Consider the following 18,226-nt stretch of genomic DNA (forward strand, 5'->3'; position numbering starts at 1 on the left):
GCCACTGCACTCCAGCCTGGGCGACAGAGCAAGACTCCGTCTCAAAAAAAAAAAAAAAAAGAAATCCCTTAACCTACATAAAAGTGAAATTGGTGACATACCAGTTCAAAATAAGTTCAATACAAATGATTTTCCCTATGGAGTCGAAAGACATCACTGTTTCTTCAAACTTGAGGACAGATAAAATAGTTAATGTTGTTCATTTTGCATTGGAAAAGTAAATATTATTTATTAGATCTGCACAGTGAGAAGCTATAATGCAGCAGTTCTGAAAGTGTCACCAGAAAGTTTGAAAATAGCTCTAGTGCACAGTAAACCCATTATCTCTGAAAAGTAGGTGAGGATATTGACTGATCTACTGGGGCCCAGCAATGTAAGCCAACCTGCTCCTACTCCTGCTCTAACACTCATTTAAATAAATTTAAATAAATTGCCCTTATTATTTAAATATTTTATCCTTCTCACTCCACCAACACTTTGTTCATATTGTTGAATTTGAATAAGTTGAACTTGTTAAATAATGTAACTTCACAGTATAGAAATTTTCACATATTCTTTTGGCTAGAAGTTATGTTAATGTAATTCTTGAAGTAGCCTCTTCTCATTTGTCTTTTCTAAATACAACTGTTCCTTAAGAAAATGAGATGTAGGGCCTGGAGTGAAGATGTAGAGCCTAGGTTTAGTGCAGAGCTGTCCTATGAATGGATCAATTTCAGAGAGAAATCAGATCCGGTTTATTTTGATGGAGAGGTGGATTCATTATATCTAAATGCCACTTTTTAAAGAAATGTGAATAGTGAGCCCATTAATTCCTTCAGAGGATGTCTAGAAAGTCTGTCATGTTCCATTTTGTGATTTGAGAGCCAAAACCCATCTCTAAAACAAAGCAGATTTATTCTAAAATGAGCAATATGCAGATGAGGAAAATGACAGGTTTAGAGAATGCACTTATTTAATCATCTCCTGAAAAAAAAAAAAAAGGCAAAGGGATCACTGCACATTTTTTTTTTTCTGTTTGAGTCTTTGGATAGAATCTCATAGCTTTTGTTAAAGAGTGTGATAGTGTTAGAATTTTATTTTTAAATCTTCCATAGTGCAGTCATTAGGAGATTTTTTATGAGGTTTTGATGAGTCTTTCTATGAAGAAACAGCTTTTCAGCTCTATAAAATGTATGCTGAATGAGCTGAACCAGTATAACTAGATGCCATTGCTTGCCCAGTCTAGATTATCCCTTCTACCTCATTGTTTTCTGTAATCTGGTACATCATCCCTGATTAGATTGATTATATTGGGCCAACTTTTATTTAATCACCCACAGATTCACTAATTATCCATTAAGCAACTGTTCCCATAGAATTCTTCGCTTTGTGGGAAACACAGACATAGATTTGTCATATTCCCTGCAGTGGAAGCATCGAGTCACTACAGGAAAACAGAAATCACAGAATCATGACATTGCAGAATTAGCAAGAATCTTGGGACATAGGTAGTCATATCCGATGGCCTTGAATGATAGGGCATTCCCTGCCTCCTAAGGCAGGATGCCATATGATTGGAGAGATCTGACCGGTGGAAACTTCTCAGAAATGTTCATGTTCAAAGTCATATTAATGGTTTATCATAAGTGATATTATAGAGCAACACAGGTGAAGTGAATTCAAACTCTGTTCATATAGAGGAATTTATGGATCTCATCTTTAAGGAAGCGAAATTCTTCACAGTGTAGGAATCTCCATGAGAAACTATTTCATAAGAAGAGTTTCCAGAGAAAAAAATGGGGGGGCTCTCCAGAAATGGGCAAAGTCCTGTAGTCAGAAAAGCACAGACCTGTTTGGTGAGAGTCATGGAACAATTGCCCTATGCACTGGCACATAGTGGATTCTCACGAAATATGTATTATATAAAGGACAGAATATATGACTGAGTGGATGATTGCAGAAGAGTCTTTCTTGTCCAGGCGTGTGGTGGCACGGGAGTGGTAAAGGAATGCTGACGACAAGCACATGCAACCTCAGCATCAGCCTGCGTGTCCCGACATTGACCCATCTGTACATTTCAGTCCCAGCCTAGATTCTGCATTTGTAGAATTACCCTTGCAGTGGGGACTAACATTCATTCATTTTACCCACAGTATAGAGTCTTTAAAGCCGATTTTCTCCTCGCATCTTAATAAAATACTGGTTTTGCATCTCTCTGAAAAGGCTGCAAGTTGCTGACATCTCTTGAACCAGAACAAAGATCTTATTATCATCTTCCTTGAAAAAGTCATATTGTCTATTTGGACCTTCACCTCCTCTCACCCCTGCTATTGAAGCACTAGAAATGCCATGCATTTGACTCACTTCCTTCTGGGATGTGTTCTCTTTGGGTTCATTCTAAAATGACATGAAATGTTGGAATTCTGCAGATAATTCAGCTTCCCACAGTTCCTCTGAGACCCCTCTCTGTTGGAAATAACACTATTGTGATGCAGATGCCCCCAATACCCTGTGGAATCTCAAAACTATCAATGGCTGACGACAGGATATCCCTTTTCCATGAGTTTCAATCTGTGTTATTAAAAATGGACCCTTACATGTAGGAGTCCAATTTGAAACAGGATACAATCCCATCAGCAAGGTCAATCTTAAATAGATTTGTGCAGGAAAGGGAGAGCTGATAAAAAATTAAACATGAGCTTTGCCTCTTTCTTTTTTAATATAGAGGATGGCATTTTGGTAGAAATTGATTGATATTTTATAACGTGGGCTTAAAACATCACAGCTCTGAAGTCAATGAAGAATAAAACATATTATCAGCACATGATGCCCCAAACATAATAACGTTATCACATTCTCATGTAAAAATGGAACCAACTCTCCAATTGAGCTGAAAGTATGCATTTGAGCTTTGACAGTGCATTCTGTATGCCTTTATCAACTGTAAAATGCAAATGTTGAGTTGCTGTGTATGTAACCTTGGACATAGATATCTTATTTAGAGAACCATAGCATCAAGGAAGGTGAGAGAGGTAAACCAAAAGCCCTTTGTAACCAAGAACAGTGAAAAACAGCAATGGGTCAACTCACAAACTCAAAGGAAACTAGATTTTAAAATAACATTCTGAGTTCTAGTTTATCCCAAACTCATGCAAAGAGTTGAATGACTATAGTCTTCCCAGACATAGACAGAAATCCTTCATGCAGCTGAAGAAAATGTATGAGAGAGTAATCAGAATTTAGAAAAATGCTGCAGGGTGTGTTGAAGTACATTTTAAATGATATCTTCAGCAGATTGAAAAGGAACATCTTATGGACAATTGATTGTTTCTTGAAATATAATAAAAACAAACTTTGAAATGTGTATATGAAAACACTGACCTATGTGGAAAGAAAAGGCAGCATTTACTTTGTAATGCTATCAGGTGGTAATTCAATTTTCTGTTAACTGAACTTCAAGTATTCTGTTTCGCGTCATAGATTGGTGGTGCTTATCATATAAATTGGCCAATAAGATTTACAAATAGTACCTTTAGTGCTCAGTTTTGTGGTTGTATCTCTAAAAAAGAAAATCAGTTTAATTCCATGCATTGGTTTTCTTCTTAAAATTCATGCAATTTGATATGATTGACAAGGCACAACATTATTATGCAGTCTGTTAGATGGACCGATTATGCTTCTGAATACAAGAGTGGAGTGAATGAAAGCAATGTGTAATTGATTCTACACTTGGTCTGACTGTTCATTAACAGTTTGAATGTAGCGCAGTTGCTTCTCAAATGGAAAATGATGAGAGCAACCTATCTGTGCTCTCATTTGTTTTAAAATTCATTATGCTAATATTTTTTCACAGAGTGTTTTTGCTGCATTTGTTTTGCCAAGGATAAGTCTGATTGAATCTTTGTAAATAATTCTACTGCTTTCAATATTTATTTGGCATTTCAATCACATGTTTTTCAATTTACACTTTTGGAAATGAAAGCAGGCTCTCCTCCACACCTCTTTCAAAGAAAACCTTATGTCCTATCCTCCTTTTCTATATAATTCAGACTAATTTCCCAGGATAAATAGGAGTGGGGGAGTGCAAAGTGGTGCGATAGTTATCTCTTCAGAACAAAAAAGCTGATTTACAGACTGATTGATTTCAGAAATAGATGAGCAAAAACAGATTCCATTTGTCTTGCCACACTTTAGTCTGATGAAGCACAAAAGGGCCTGCCATCTCATTTTCCATAGCTCTTCAAGGGGTTGCATTTGAAATGTTGATTAAATGTACAAATTGCATTGCTGTTTTCGTGGCTTTCCTGAGTGCTGTAGGAGAGGGCTTCAATGCACAAAGGCTGCTTTTCCTTTCTTGAATGTGGAGCTGGACACTTTAGGGAAATAACATCACTTTCACCGCTCATAGGAAGTTATGATGCTAATTCTGTGACAGCCGTGCCTGCCCTTTCCTCTGTCCACAGGTTCCTGCCACATTATAAAACAAAAGAACTAAACCAGCACTGTGCCAGTCATTTCTATCTAGGGGCTATAATAACATTCATTATTCCCAAATTAGATTGTGTTTACAATTAATACTAATCTCATATTTCAATCTTTGGCTACCTCAGATTTTTATTAAATTAGTAGTTGACTGATTGAGATAATAGGTCTGAGAACTCCATACTGGTAACAGTTTTAATCATCTCAGCCTTTTCTCTGATTTCTTATTTATCTGCCACCTGACTTTGTACTTGGGGCTCACCAAAATAAAGCGCCAACTGTCTGAGGAGTCCTGCATTATAGCTGCTTTAAGATATGTTCAAAATTTTTTTACTGCTCTTCCCATCAAGAGGTGATGGGAAGAGGTGAGGTCTAGGTCCTTCCACTTGAAAAAATGTGAGATCTTTGTGACATTGGCAACCAGTAGAATATTGTGGTAGTGATGCTGTGTGACTCCCAAGGCTGTGTTATGAAAGGCAACATGGCGTCCACCTGCTGGTACACTTGCTCTTAGAGCCCTGAGTTGTCGTTTAAGTTATCCAACTGCTCTGAGGCTACTGTGCAGTGAGGAAACCCAAACTAGCCCACATGGAGAGTCCTTGAGACCACATGAAGGGAGAAAGATGTCAGTCCAGACTTTGGCTCCCACGGTCCTCCACTGCTCCAGTGCCAGCCACCAGTTGACTACAACCAAATGAGAGACTCTAAGCCAAACCCCCTAGCCAAGCCATTGCAGAAGGTCTGACCCATAGAAGCCAAAAGAAATAATAGAATGGTGGTTGCTGTGTTAAACCACCACGTTTTGTGGTAATTTGTTGCATATTGCAACAAATCTAACCACAAAGCTAACCAGCATTTGCATGTATACAAGCATGAGGCTAAAGTAATGAGATTCATAACAAACATGCCAAAATGTATACATACAAATGTATGCCATTCATTTCTCTCAATAAGCAGTCACGTTGAGAGGAACTTACTCATAATCATATTGTCACTGTGATGTTGTCATTGTGATGCTCTCATTATCTCCCCACATTGATCTCTGACTTTGGGCACATTATTCTGTCTCTCTGGGTTCCTTGAAAAGTAGGTGTAGGTTAAATTTTTACATAGTCTTTTTTTAATCTCTAAAAATTCTTGACAATTATTCAAAATTCTTTGGTTGTTGAGATAACTAAAGGAGGAGATAACCAAAGGAGGAGCATAAGAAGTATGCTCTGGCCGGGTGTGGTGGCTCACGCCTTTAGTCCCAACACTTTGGGAGGCCAAGGCGGGTGGATCACTTGAGGTCAGCAGTTCAAGACCAGCCTGGCCAACATGGTAAAACCCTGTGTCTACTAAAAATACAAATACTAGCTTGGCGTGGAGGTGCATGCCTGTAATCCCAGCTAGTGGAGAGGCTGAGGCAGGAGAATTGCTTGAATCCAGGAAGCAGAGGTTGCAGTGAGCCAAGATTGCACCACTGCACTACAGCCTGGGCAACAGAGCGAGACTTTGTCTTAAAAAAAAAAAAAAAAGTATGCTCCTATCCTACGTTACCACTTTAAGGGATGTCACACTCAGTTTACATATTAAAATTATAGTAAAACTTTAATGGTTGATGCTGGCCATGTAGGAAAAAAATGCCCTCTTGTTCATCATTTAAACCCTATAGTTATCTGAAAATAATTTTTTAATATAAAGAAATTATTGAGGCTAGGAAAATAAAAGAAAGATATACCTAGGGGAGTCATTCTGTTAAATTCCTTGAAATTATATCTATCTTTTTCTTTAAGAGTATTTTTATATGTGTAATGATATAAGCTGATCTTTGGAAAGCACATTAATGATCTTTAAATGTTATAAGGATAGGGTAAATGGGATTCCGGAATATGGATTAATAAATCATATACTCTTTGTTTAAATGTTTTATTTAATTTTTGAATAGCTAATGTATTCACATAACTTGAACATCAAAAAATAAAAGCAGTGAAAAGTTTCCTCCCCATATTCCCTCCCCCATCTTTATAGTTTCTATCACTCTTCTAGTAGGTAACCACTGTTATTAACTGCTAGTTTATCCTTCCAGAGATGTTTTATGCATGTAGCTAAAACAAACCTGTATTCTTCCCTACATTGGTAGAGGAATTTTTTTTTTAACACTAATGGTAGTGTGCTTTTCTGAATTTTATTTTTACGTTGTAATGTGTCTTGGGTATCTTTCCGTATGCATACATGAAGGCCTTCTTTGTCTATTTTACAGAAGCGTAGCATTTCATAGTATAAATGAACCATTGTTTTACTAACATTGTTTAGTCTGTCCCCTATTGTTGGACATTTAGCTGTTTCCCATCTTGCCTTATTATATACAATGTTTCAGGGAATGACCTGTGTAAATACTATTCTGCATATGGACAAGCATATTATCTTTAGGATATATTCCTAGGAATAGAACTGCTGGATCAAAAGGAGTCTACATTTTTAATTTTGTTAGATATGATTAAATCATTTTCTCTGGAGATAGTGGCAATTTGCACTTCGCTTTATAATCGTGTTTGAGAAACGTGAACCATGATTGATGCTCATTTATCTGGACAAAAATGAATTAAACTTAGAATCTTTAGCTCAGTTCCTGATAGACATGTACAGAAGGAGATGCACTTGAGAGCTACAAAAAAAAATGTTATTCTGATTTATTCGTTCTTTTGACTTTGAATACTGAAGGCCAAAGAGGAGAGTGACCTGCACAACATCACATAGCTGATTAGTGACAGATCTGGGACTTACAACCTGTAGTCAGATCTTAGGATTGGTGTTCTTTCCACATAAGTAAAGAGATGGTAACTTTCTGTCATTCCTGCCTGTGTGCTAAGGACTGCTTGTACGCTGCTGCTGTTGATGATGACATTTACCATTTCTTGAGCCTTACTATGTATTAGACTTTGAATTTAATACTTCTATTTACATTATCTTATTTATACCAAGGGATTCAAAACCCATGTGCAAGATAAAGCATTGTCCATAGACTTTGCATCCATGTATATTACATATATATGTCCACTATGAAGATGCTACTGTGTTTAATAAAACATAAATCAATACAAATCATCATTAAAATTATAATAGCTGTTTGTCTCTAACATGTTCTCAATGGATTTTGAAACTATTGTGAAAAATTAGTCATGATATTTTGATATTAAAAAGAATTCTTATAGTCAAAAGCCTGTGAGCTGCTTAACCATGTTTAAGATCACTTTTAACTGCCCAGATATTCTATTTTCCATCCCTCTCCATTATAAGGTTAGATATTAATAATGCTACGCAACACAGAAGAGACCACAGAGATAATCTAAGCAGGAGATTTATTTTACAGGTAAGGAAAAAGGCAAGGACCTTTTTCCTGAAAGGATGGGTGTATCTAAGGCACTTGATGACTAAGGGGCTGGAGCTGGAATTCAAAGACAGGCCTCCTGACTGGATTTTCTAACAGAAAACGAGAAACTCAGTGTGGAGTAGTTACTCATAAGTACTATGGACAATTAAAATAATGAAGGAGATTTCCTGTCTAGCCTCATATTGATTCACCTCCAGCTTTGTGGATCTGAGAGGTCATCATGTTGGTCGATAATAACATTCGATCTTGGATGCTGTAAATTTAATATAGAGCATAAATACAAAGATCAATATTTTAATGCTGAGGAGGCTCATTTATTGGCTGTTTATCCTCAGACCTTTAAATGAAATGGAGAACTAAAGAAATGCAAGGAATAATTTTTCATAAATTTCATTTAAGTTTTGTAGACGATGATGTCTAAAGGAAAGCAAAGGAAAAGTTTATGATGTCACTATTTCCTACACTTATGAGCTTTTCTCTCTTTCTCTTTCTCTCCCTTATCCCTCCCTCCCTTCTCCTTCCCTCTTTCCCTTCCTCCCTCGCCCCCGTTAATATCACTAAGCCTCCTCTTTACTTTGCTCAATGTCTTTTATGACTCCAGATAAGAGGCACTTATTCTTGATCTTCTCCATCCACAAAATAAGAGAACCATGGTCATGTCCCATTGTTCTTTCATGTATTAAGTGTTTGATGTTTAGAAGCAGTGGGGAAGGGGCTAAAAAGCATAGACTTCGTCTTCAACAATGGGAACAAGATTGCCAAAATGGCCCTGGAACAACATTTCCCAAAGGTGAAATTGTGGAAATCTAGTCCTATAAGGTGTTCTTCAAAGCACAGCTTTCAATCGTCAACTGTATTTAGGAAACAGAGCATTTTATATTCTCCTCCTGGAGACGCGCAACTCCTTATGGCATTTTAAATGCCCACTGAAGTCTTGCAGTAAGGTAACTGGTGTGATATAATTTCACCTGTTTTTTTTTTTTTTTTAATTTAATTGACCTTTAAACCCATATCATACCGAACCCATTTGGGGAAATGCTGCTTTATAGAATTGTGTGTTATTCTGGTTCAATTTTTCTGTCATTTGTACCCATTAGAAAACTTAGAATATCATAGTTGGGTATAAATAACAAGTAGCCACAAGAGGGGAAATAAAGTAAGGCTAAGCACCATCTCCTTCCTTTATGGATTCTAACATTCATTAAAGAAACTAAAGTACAATATTCATATAAATATTTACTATGGTGCAGGACTTGTATTGCTTGAATTTATGCAACTCTTGCTTGTTACTTTTATTACAAAAAAAATTATACCACTATGTGCTATTTTTTTTCCCAAGTACACCTCAAGCCCCTTTACCCTTCACTTCTATATTGTAGTGGTTCTCACTTTAAAAGTAAGTTTACCTGTGAAACAACATCTGCGTGAACTTATTAGTGAAGTTTTGTATGCCTCCTTTGATCACATGAGATGAGCCCCTCTTTAATATCGGCTGACAAGGGTTTGAATACTGTTTCAGAATTAATCATGGAAACCAATGCTTTAGGTCTTTTCTCAAACATCAAATAGTATCAACATTTAGCGGGCAACCAACAGAGATTTTTCTTTTCTTTTTCTTTTTTCCTTCTTTCTTTCTTTTTTTTTTTTTTTTTTTTTGGGATGGAGTCTCACTCTGTCACCAGGCTGGAGTGCACTGGCGCAATCTCGGCTCACTGCAAGCTCCGACTCCCTGGTTCAAGCGATTCTCCTGCCTCAGTCTCCCGAGTAGCTGGGACTATAGGCATGCACCACCACGCCCAGCTAATTTTTGTATTTTTAGTAGAGACGGGATTTCATCATGTTGGCCAGGATGCTCTCGATCTCCTAACCTCATGATTCACCCACCTCAGCCTCCCAAAGTGCTAGGATTACAGGCGTGGTCCACTGCATCTGGCGAGATTTTTTTTTAGTGACTTATTTGCTGCTATTCAAATGCCATATGCATTTTTTAAACTGTACCATATTCTTATTTTTGTATACTCTTATTCTGTCATTCTTGTTGGAATTGAGTGGTACTGATTAGTCAACACAAATAATTTCATTATAATATTCCAATTACATTAGACTGAATTTGTGATGAAAGTTGATTAGTTGTTATGATTTACACCAATGAAAGGGACTAATAATTCAATTCACCGATAAGACTGGGAAGCAAGAGTTACAAGGCATTTTCAAGTAAATTTGATTAAAATGTGGGGTTTTTCTTCTGCTCTTTCTTAAAATGAGGACAGTCCCCTTTCACTGCATTCCTAAAATTAAAAGTTTATGTGTGTGTAGAGATTAAAAGAATAGCACAATGGCTTGTTGGGTATATAAAAATATCAAATTTTGTGTTTTTCAACATAAATAGGAGTTGAACAGTATAGATTACATTAAAATGTTTGAATGTTTTAATAATACAATAAAATAGATAATTAACTATTAACCTATTAAAATAGGTATGAACTATTAGCATACCTTGTGTAGGTGAGGATTGGTAGGTTATACTTCAAAATCGGCAGGAATGTTTTGCAATTATTCTTCTTAAGGTTATTACTGATGATTAAAAATTCTCTTGGTATTTTTTTTCAGAAACTTGCTCTTCTTTATTGTGTACAATGCCTGAAGATTGTCTTAGAAGTAAGCTAGGCTAGCACTGGCTCTTCCTTCCCATGCCAATCCAGATGTTCCTTTTACAGGCAATTACTCCTCAGTTTATTTCCCCAGTTTATTTCCCGCCAAGGATTTGTCTTTTTCCAGGGAGCCAATTATGCACGTCTTATACTATAATCTGTGTCACTTGAATCTGACCAAAAACTATGAAACAATTCACTGGTTGGGGATTCCTTTTCACAATTATCATTTTCCTGGGAAATATTCTACTTTAGGAGGTTGTGCTACTTAAGATCTTCTACCAGAGAAATATTTGCGTCACCAATGTATTGCTTAGCTTGCTTGTCTCCAGGCTCTAACACAAATACCTAAAATAAATAAAGTATTAATTATGTAAAAAAGTGAAAAATACCTCGCTTATCCTCTTTTTCCTTCCTTTTGTATTTACAGATGTCATCCATACTGTAGGGCCAATAGCCAGAGGCCATATTAATGGTTCCCACAAGGAAGACCTTGCAAATTGCTATAAATCATCTCTGAAGCTGGTGAAAGAAAATAACATCCGATCAGTTGTAAGTAATTTTATGTTTTTTATTTCTCACTCTTTTTCAGCCTTTATGCTTTAGTAATCTGTCTTGTATAAAAAGAGGTAGGAAACCATTTCCAAACTTTTGAGAACTAAGTTTAAGGATCTTAGTAGCTGATTTGGTTATGATGACTCTAATCTTTGGTGTGCCATAAATATTTGCTAAATTTTTCATGATGTTTCAGAATTTAAAACTATAAGACCTCAGAACTGGATTTATCTTATCTACTTTTTCCTCTTCATTTTGCCACTTTCTTTCCTTTGGAGAAAGTAAATATTATGGTAGTGGCCAGCAGATTTAAAGAAGGAAAATAGCAAGTGCTGAGTTTGTTGTAATAGTGCACATTTAATATATATTGGTTGTATACTTGTGCACTCTGGAGCTATGTTTAATCTCTGTCTACATGCATGAATGTGTGCATGCATTCTCATGCTAGCATCAGACATGATTTATTTGCAGGAAATTACTCTGCGTATGTATTTTAACCTGAATGTTGTTATTCTTTTAGATTTATTTTACTCTTATTAAACTAATATTCTGTAGGTGGTAGCTGGGTATACCACAGCTCTTCTAAGTTTTATCAGTAGACAAAGGGAGTTCAGAAAATGTGGATCTAATCTATTTCCTTACCAGTAGGCTGAGATGAAAGGAATTCTCTTCTAGCTGGATTTGGAGGTATTTACTCACCTGCTTTTCTTTTGCAACATGTTCTACCTTTATTACATCTCAATTACACCAAGAAAATCAAACTATAGAAAAACACACTGTAAATATCTAATAATAAATTAATTTGGCTGGAATCCCTTGGTTGTTCCCCCTCCCCCATATAGATTATAGCTTTGCTGAAATTGTGGGGCAGAAAAAATAGTTAAATGCTTGATTTCATAGCAGACTGAATAGATCAGCATTGCTTGATAGTTCACAGAAGTAGTGGTTTTATTATTTGCATGAAGAAATTTTGAGAAGCAGATACATTTAGGTAACCCTGGATGGTTGCTATACTTTTTGTGCATGATTGTATTTATGAAGTGCATTTTTCAATGCAACATTGGTGATTCTGCTTGAAATAAGGAGACTTTTTATGACCTAATTATATAGCCCTTTTTAATCTTTGGATAATTATTAACAGAGCTGGATATTTTATTTCTCTCTTTGATTTTCTAAAATTTTGTTCGCAAATGGCTCAATATGTAAGATCCTATTCTCTCTTAGAGGTGAAAGCTGAAGTTCAAAGAGAATGGAGCAAAGTATACCACAAGACCAGTTGGTTAATTTTGTTCTCTATAGGAAAATAAGAAAAATCAAAACAGGTATGCACATTTAGGGAATAATTAAAATTTTGTCAATATGGCTTATTGATTTAAAAAAGCAAAAGACTGAAGTGCTTGGAAAATGGATATGTAGAGAAGTTTCCAACTTGGGAAATACGGATTTTGAGGCCTGAAGAGAATTTGCTAGTGGAATCACTGGCATCTCTAATGACTTGTTTTTAAAAGCCAAGAAAAAGTAAGAAGTAGGAAGTTTGTTAGAAACAGTATAAAAATAACATTCAACCTTTTAATAGAGAAAGGAATCTCTAACCATAATTATCTTAGAACAATCATGTTACTCTATTTGCTACCATTAGATAAGCAATGGAAGAATTATGGACTAAGTTAACTTTTTAACAAATGGCATGCAGATGGGCTGAAGTAATGCTCTTGTAATACTTTGGTCATTCTTTGATAGGAATTAGATCTACCTTAACATCTTTGATGATTATTTTGAAGGGCCAATTACATATTACTTGAATGAAATTAGCAGGTAAGGCTGAACTGAATTCATCCCAATATTAGTAAATAAAAATGGAGATAGAAAATACACAAAATGTGGGAAGAAATGTCCAACGAAATTGATCATCAGGTTTTGCATGGTAGACTATAGTTGCCATCAAATGTCTTGTCTCTTTTACACATAAAAAAGAAAAATATTTTTCTTTTCTTTCTCCCTCCTTCTCTTCCTTCCTTTCTTCCTTTTTTTGGAGTAAATGGGGCTTTCTTCTTTATATGGTATGTCATGTTCTTCATCACCATTAAATAAATAATAATGCTAATCTCATCACATTCTGATTATGTAGAGGGAAATAGAAAACTTTCAAAAACATGATTATGACTGGATACATGTTTTATAGTGTAGGCTTGTATTTTGTCAACTTATCACAATAGATGGTAGACATGGTTGATATAAAAAGCCTGGTTATTAGGATGAAAAATAAACTTGACTTGAACTCATTTATATACATGTCAAAGAGAATTTCTCATAAATCCTTTTATCAGAGTGGCTTAGTGTTTGATTTGCCACTTATTACTGTGTGACTGTGGACAAGTAATGTCAACACTTTGTAACCTCGGTTTCCACATATAAAGAATCAGTAAATTACTACTGTTATTGCAGACCTGTCCAACTCATGCAGCTGTTGTTATAGGGATCAGTCGGGATAATGTGTATAAGATAATTGGAGGAATGGAATTCTCTTAAAAGTATTTGACAGTGTTACTTCAAATATAAGATGTTTTCACACCTTATGATTTGGCAATTTAAGGAAATATCACTTATTTCTTTGATATCTATTCTGAACACCAGAACTCTAGACATTTACCATGTAATTTCTTGATATTTTTAAACAACAGGGAAATGTCCAGGAATAAATTAAATATTTGATAGGCACCACTTTTCTGCTAAGGTTAAACCAAAGGCTTTAGGATCACAGCACAGGGTCCAACATATGTATTCTTATTCTTATTTTACCAAAAGAATAGATTCTTCAAATATTTTTAATGGATGTAAGACAAGTAGTATGATAATTTATTTAATAAATATGAATAAGACCTACTGTGTACCCTGACGTTATCAGGTAACTTCCATGACAAAGGAGGATCTAATGGTTGTTTTCTAACAAAATGTGCCTCCATCTTATGACCACCTAGACAAATAAATGGACAAGATCATCATGTCCACTGTGTGATTTGAGAATACTCTGTAGTTCTCTCATCACTTTTAAATATCTTCCCAGAGATGCATGAAATTCCATAATTAATGAGTAATTTAGGATGTTAAGGCATTGTTCTTTCTCTGCAAATTTCCTTTAAAATGCAAATACTCATGAGATCAGTAGATAATTAATTTTCTAATACCATAATATGAAGAAATTTATCAAATTACTTTTCATGTTGACAGGATAAATTAGAGTATGATAAAAGTACTGAGCACCTTAGCCTGGGGGAGGAGAATTGGAGAAAGATCTGAAAGGAGATGGAGAAAAACAGAAAAAAGAGTAGGGTATAAATAAATTTCACCTACCTCTTAGTTTTGCTAAGAGGAGATCGTTCTTGAATAGTAGAGAGGGAAATGTTATAGTCATACATAATTATTTAGAAATAAGATACTGATTTGGGTGTAAGATGTGTTGTGGATAAAAATTTTTACCATGAAAAAATACTATATATTTTATTAATTAGGGGAAAAAATTCATTACATTTCTCTTCTCCATACATTCTTTGTAACAGCTATTTTTTCATACCTATCCACATTTGCTTTAGGTGGTAAAGGAAAAAAATAAATTAATCAACAAATCTAATGGCTCATTTTACAATGGCATTTCTCTTTTATGAATGATGCGTTAGTGCTTAATATCAGGAAATATTTAAATGTAAGATTTTAATCCTGATTCTCCTTCTAATCTTACCGTAAATCGTTTCAATTGAAAAAATATGACCAATCTTTCATGCCTCCTAGACCTAGTCTGTGCAAGTTTATTTCTTCCAAATATTATTCCTTATTCCAAATGTTAAAGTCAGTTATTTTTATTTAACCATGAGTTACCCTTGGATCCAAAAAATTTATTTTTATATATATTTATTTATATATATATATTATATATATTCTTGACAACCTTGAGATTGTTGATTGCAAGATAGGCAAAATTTAAGGCACCATGAAGAGGATAATTAGCAGTATAAACTGGAAATTGGAGTGGGAATAAAAGAAAACTTTAAAGGAAGATCAGGGAGCCTACAGATTTTCTCTGTAAAACCTTGGGAAAGACAAAGATATTATAGCTGTCAAAAAAGAAAAAAGACCCAGGTTGAATCCCAGAAGTCTAATGTATATGACCTGAGGAATGCATAGTCAGACCGGTGAAATCAAGCATCTGAATTATGTTGGTTTCTGGAACAACAGTGTATCCTGAAACAATGAAAACTACACATATACATGATATCCTTGGCTATATATATCTAAAACATACTAACAGAAATTGTGTATATTGGTGAAAATCTTGGTGAAATCTCAGGGGTGAGTTTAGGGGTGAAGACAAGAAAGAAAAATTTCTATTGAGCAAGGGCTGGAAAATGAAAATGCCTAATTTTGTATCCATTATCACCAGGCACTGATGGAGAGGATACATAGATATTTTCTCATATATCATGCTGTCTTTATGCTTTTTGTTTGTGAGCACAGAAATATTTTGTAATGATTTTTATGTGTTTATCCTGACTTCTGTTTCCCTTCTTTTAACATCATGTTCATTTTTAAAAAACTAATCCATGCCATACAAAAAGGATCACAGCAATTTCTTCTTCTAGCACCAGTGAAAAGGCATAGATTTATATTTGTCAATCATATTAGGTATTTGAGAAAACTATTTTCACTGATGAAATACAATGCACCCTGTCTGACATTCTTTGAATGACAACATGTAATAGAGTAGATGTTTTATTTTGAAAAAATCATAATCTGCATATAAGCCAGATTTTACTTATGTTAAAAATTATTTTCCCATGAAAATAAATAATAATTGACAGGAATTTGGTGATTTTATGTGATTATGGGCAGACTAAAACTTGTATGTTTGTTTAAATGGTGTATGCTACCTGCGATTTCCACAAGCATCATGCTGGATGATTTTTTTGAATGAAAAAACATTGTAAATTTTTGTTGGTAGGAACCACCCAATTTCAATAGGGATCCCTCAGAGCTAACTGATGTTCCTTCCATGAGTCACAGATCTTGAGAAGCAATAGCTTCCAATGGGAAAGATGATGGGCCTGCAACTTCAGTACTACCTCTAGGCATTGTGGCAATCAAGCAATTTTGGAATTCTGCATTTAGTTGTTTCACTGTAGTGTAGGTTTTCATTTTAAGGCGTAGTCAAGTGAATCTTATTTTCTTATACAAGTTCCCTTCTGAGAGGGTTGCCATGGCAATGAGTTCTCAGCCTGAAATTCTTAAATGTTGGTTTTATTTCATTATCTGAGTTTCCATTACAGGCCACATCAATCAATGCAGTTCTCTATTCAAGAACATGTCTGCAGCCTTAAAAAGCTGACCCTTTCATTTGGTACCTCTGCTCCTCTGCCTAACTTGATGTCACCATTTCCCAGACAACTCTTCATCTCCAAGAACCCTCTTCTACAGGGCTGTCAATTTGATTTTTTCCAGTTTCCTTTCAGGCAATATCTAGTCTTGGTTCTCACCTTTCTCATTTTCTCATTTATAAAGGGTAATACCAAGTCTCTATGTCTTCCCTGGTTGGGTTTCTAACAGCTGTGTGACTAAAAATACTATTAATAAGTAACAAGAACAAAGGCAGTTTTGCATTTGTGCATCACTCTACAGTTTACAGCAGTGCAGTGCATTCCTATACATCATCTCATTTATTTTTCAAATTCTCTAACTGCCACCACTGTTACTTTGATTTAGCCAGTGTGGGAAAAAGCTAACTCAAGACTTTTCCGTTCTTCTTTTCCCCTAACCTTTCATAAGATCTCCTCAGAGGGCACAGAGGTACACAGGTTATTGTTACTGGGAGTGACAAGTGGCAGGACAGGCAGCAGAGGCGAGGAGGAGGGCGGGCATGGAATGATAGTAAATTCACAGGCTGTGCCTTGGAAACAGATAGTTATACAACCAAACCCACATTGACAGATCCTGCACAATTTGTGTCTTTTGAGTTAGAGGGGTGAATGAGATCAATCACTGAGCCATGAAATATAGTAATAAGAATAGCAAATGTTTCTGAACTCCCACTTGGTGCCAGGCACTGTGTTTTAGTCATTAATTTTCAAAACAATCCTGAGTTAGAAAATGTGATTTCTTCCATCTTAGAGATGAGGAATATGCACCAGAAGGAAACTGCCTTCCCTGTGGCTCAATTCCTCATCCAAGGATATGAGCCCAAACCAAGGTGATGCATATTGCGATTCTGTTTCTCCACTAGCTAAGCATTATGTTGACGACCGTAACTCCATGCATTCTGTGGGCTATTACACTAACCTACCGTCTGTAGGTTGGACCTGTAACACTACTGGTCTTAGCTCAAGTGAATTAAGGTCTTACCTTGAACAAAAAGTTGAGGTGGGATTTAAACTGAGGTAGTCTAAATCTAGTGGCCTAAGCCACTGTGAAGTTCCTTTTTCCTTTCCTCCATTATTATGTGCCTTTTTTTGTCTAAACCAGTGGTTCTCAGTGGGTGTAGTACTGCCCTCTAGGGACCATTTTGTGAGGGTGGTTTTGGGCAGTGACAACAACTAGGGAGTGCCACAAGCATTTTGTGGGCAGGGACAGGGATGTTGTGACATGTGGTCTGGCCAAGCCCACGTGGTAAAACTGTCCCTCCTCCCACACAATGTTTTAACGTTTTGCCAGACTGTCATATAAGTGAAAACCTGTTTATAAACACCAAGATACATCAAAACAAAGCCTCTCTCTCTTTTTCACTGTATCCTGGACTATCATGTAAATTAAGGGAAGCTTGTACTTAGTTTGCTTAGAACTTTACCAAGAGTGCCTGAGAAAATTATGCTACAGATGGCCATGCCCCAGCAGCAGGAGAGTTTTTCACACCTGGTTGAGTCCACATTTAGAGATTTTTTTTTTGTAGTGATTCTACGTAGTGAAGCAAACATCTTCCTTCTTTTTGTAGTGATTCTATGTAGTGAAGCAAACATCTTCCTTCTTCATTGCGTGTTCTAGTGTATTCATGCCCTTGTCTTTACATGTTGAAAATAGAATTTTACTATAAATACTTTCATTTTAAATCATTTTCATATCACACTTATGGCACTCTATTGATTTTTTTTTTAATTGATGTGTTGTTTTCATTTGCCTTCCCTTAAGAACAGACCCTGAGCCAAGG

General features: G+C 35.7%; 1 protein-coding gene across 7 annotated transcripts in view; it reads left to right on the forward strand.

The window, feature by feature from the left end:
- The window catches only part of MACROD2 (mono-ADP ribosylhydrolase 2), a 2,107,194-nt gene that overhangs the window by 1,258,045 nt on the left and 830,923 nt on the right, over positions 1-18,226 (forward strand). For all 7 annotated transcript variants that reach the window (XM_054542042.2, XM_054542043.2, XM_054542044.2 and 4 more), the window contains exon 6: positions 10,916-11,037. In XM_054542042.2, the coding sequence (XP_054398017.2) occupies positions 10,916-11,037 (122 nt within the window). The remainder of the gene's footprint in view (positions 1-10,915; positions 11,038-18,226) is intronic.

The sequence above is a fragment of the Pongo abelii genome, chromosome 21 (assembly GCF_028885655.2).
Source record: "Pongo abelii isolate AG06213 chromosome 21, NHGRI_mPonAbe1-v2.0_pri, whole genome shotgun sequence".
Taxonomy (NCBI): domain Eukaryota; kingdom Metazoa; phylum Chordata; class Mammalia; order Primates; family Hominidae; genus Pongo; species Pongo abelii.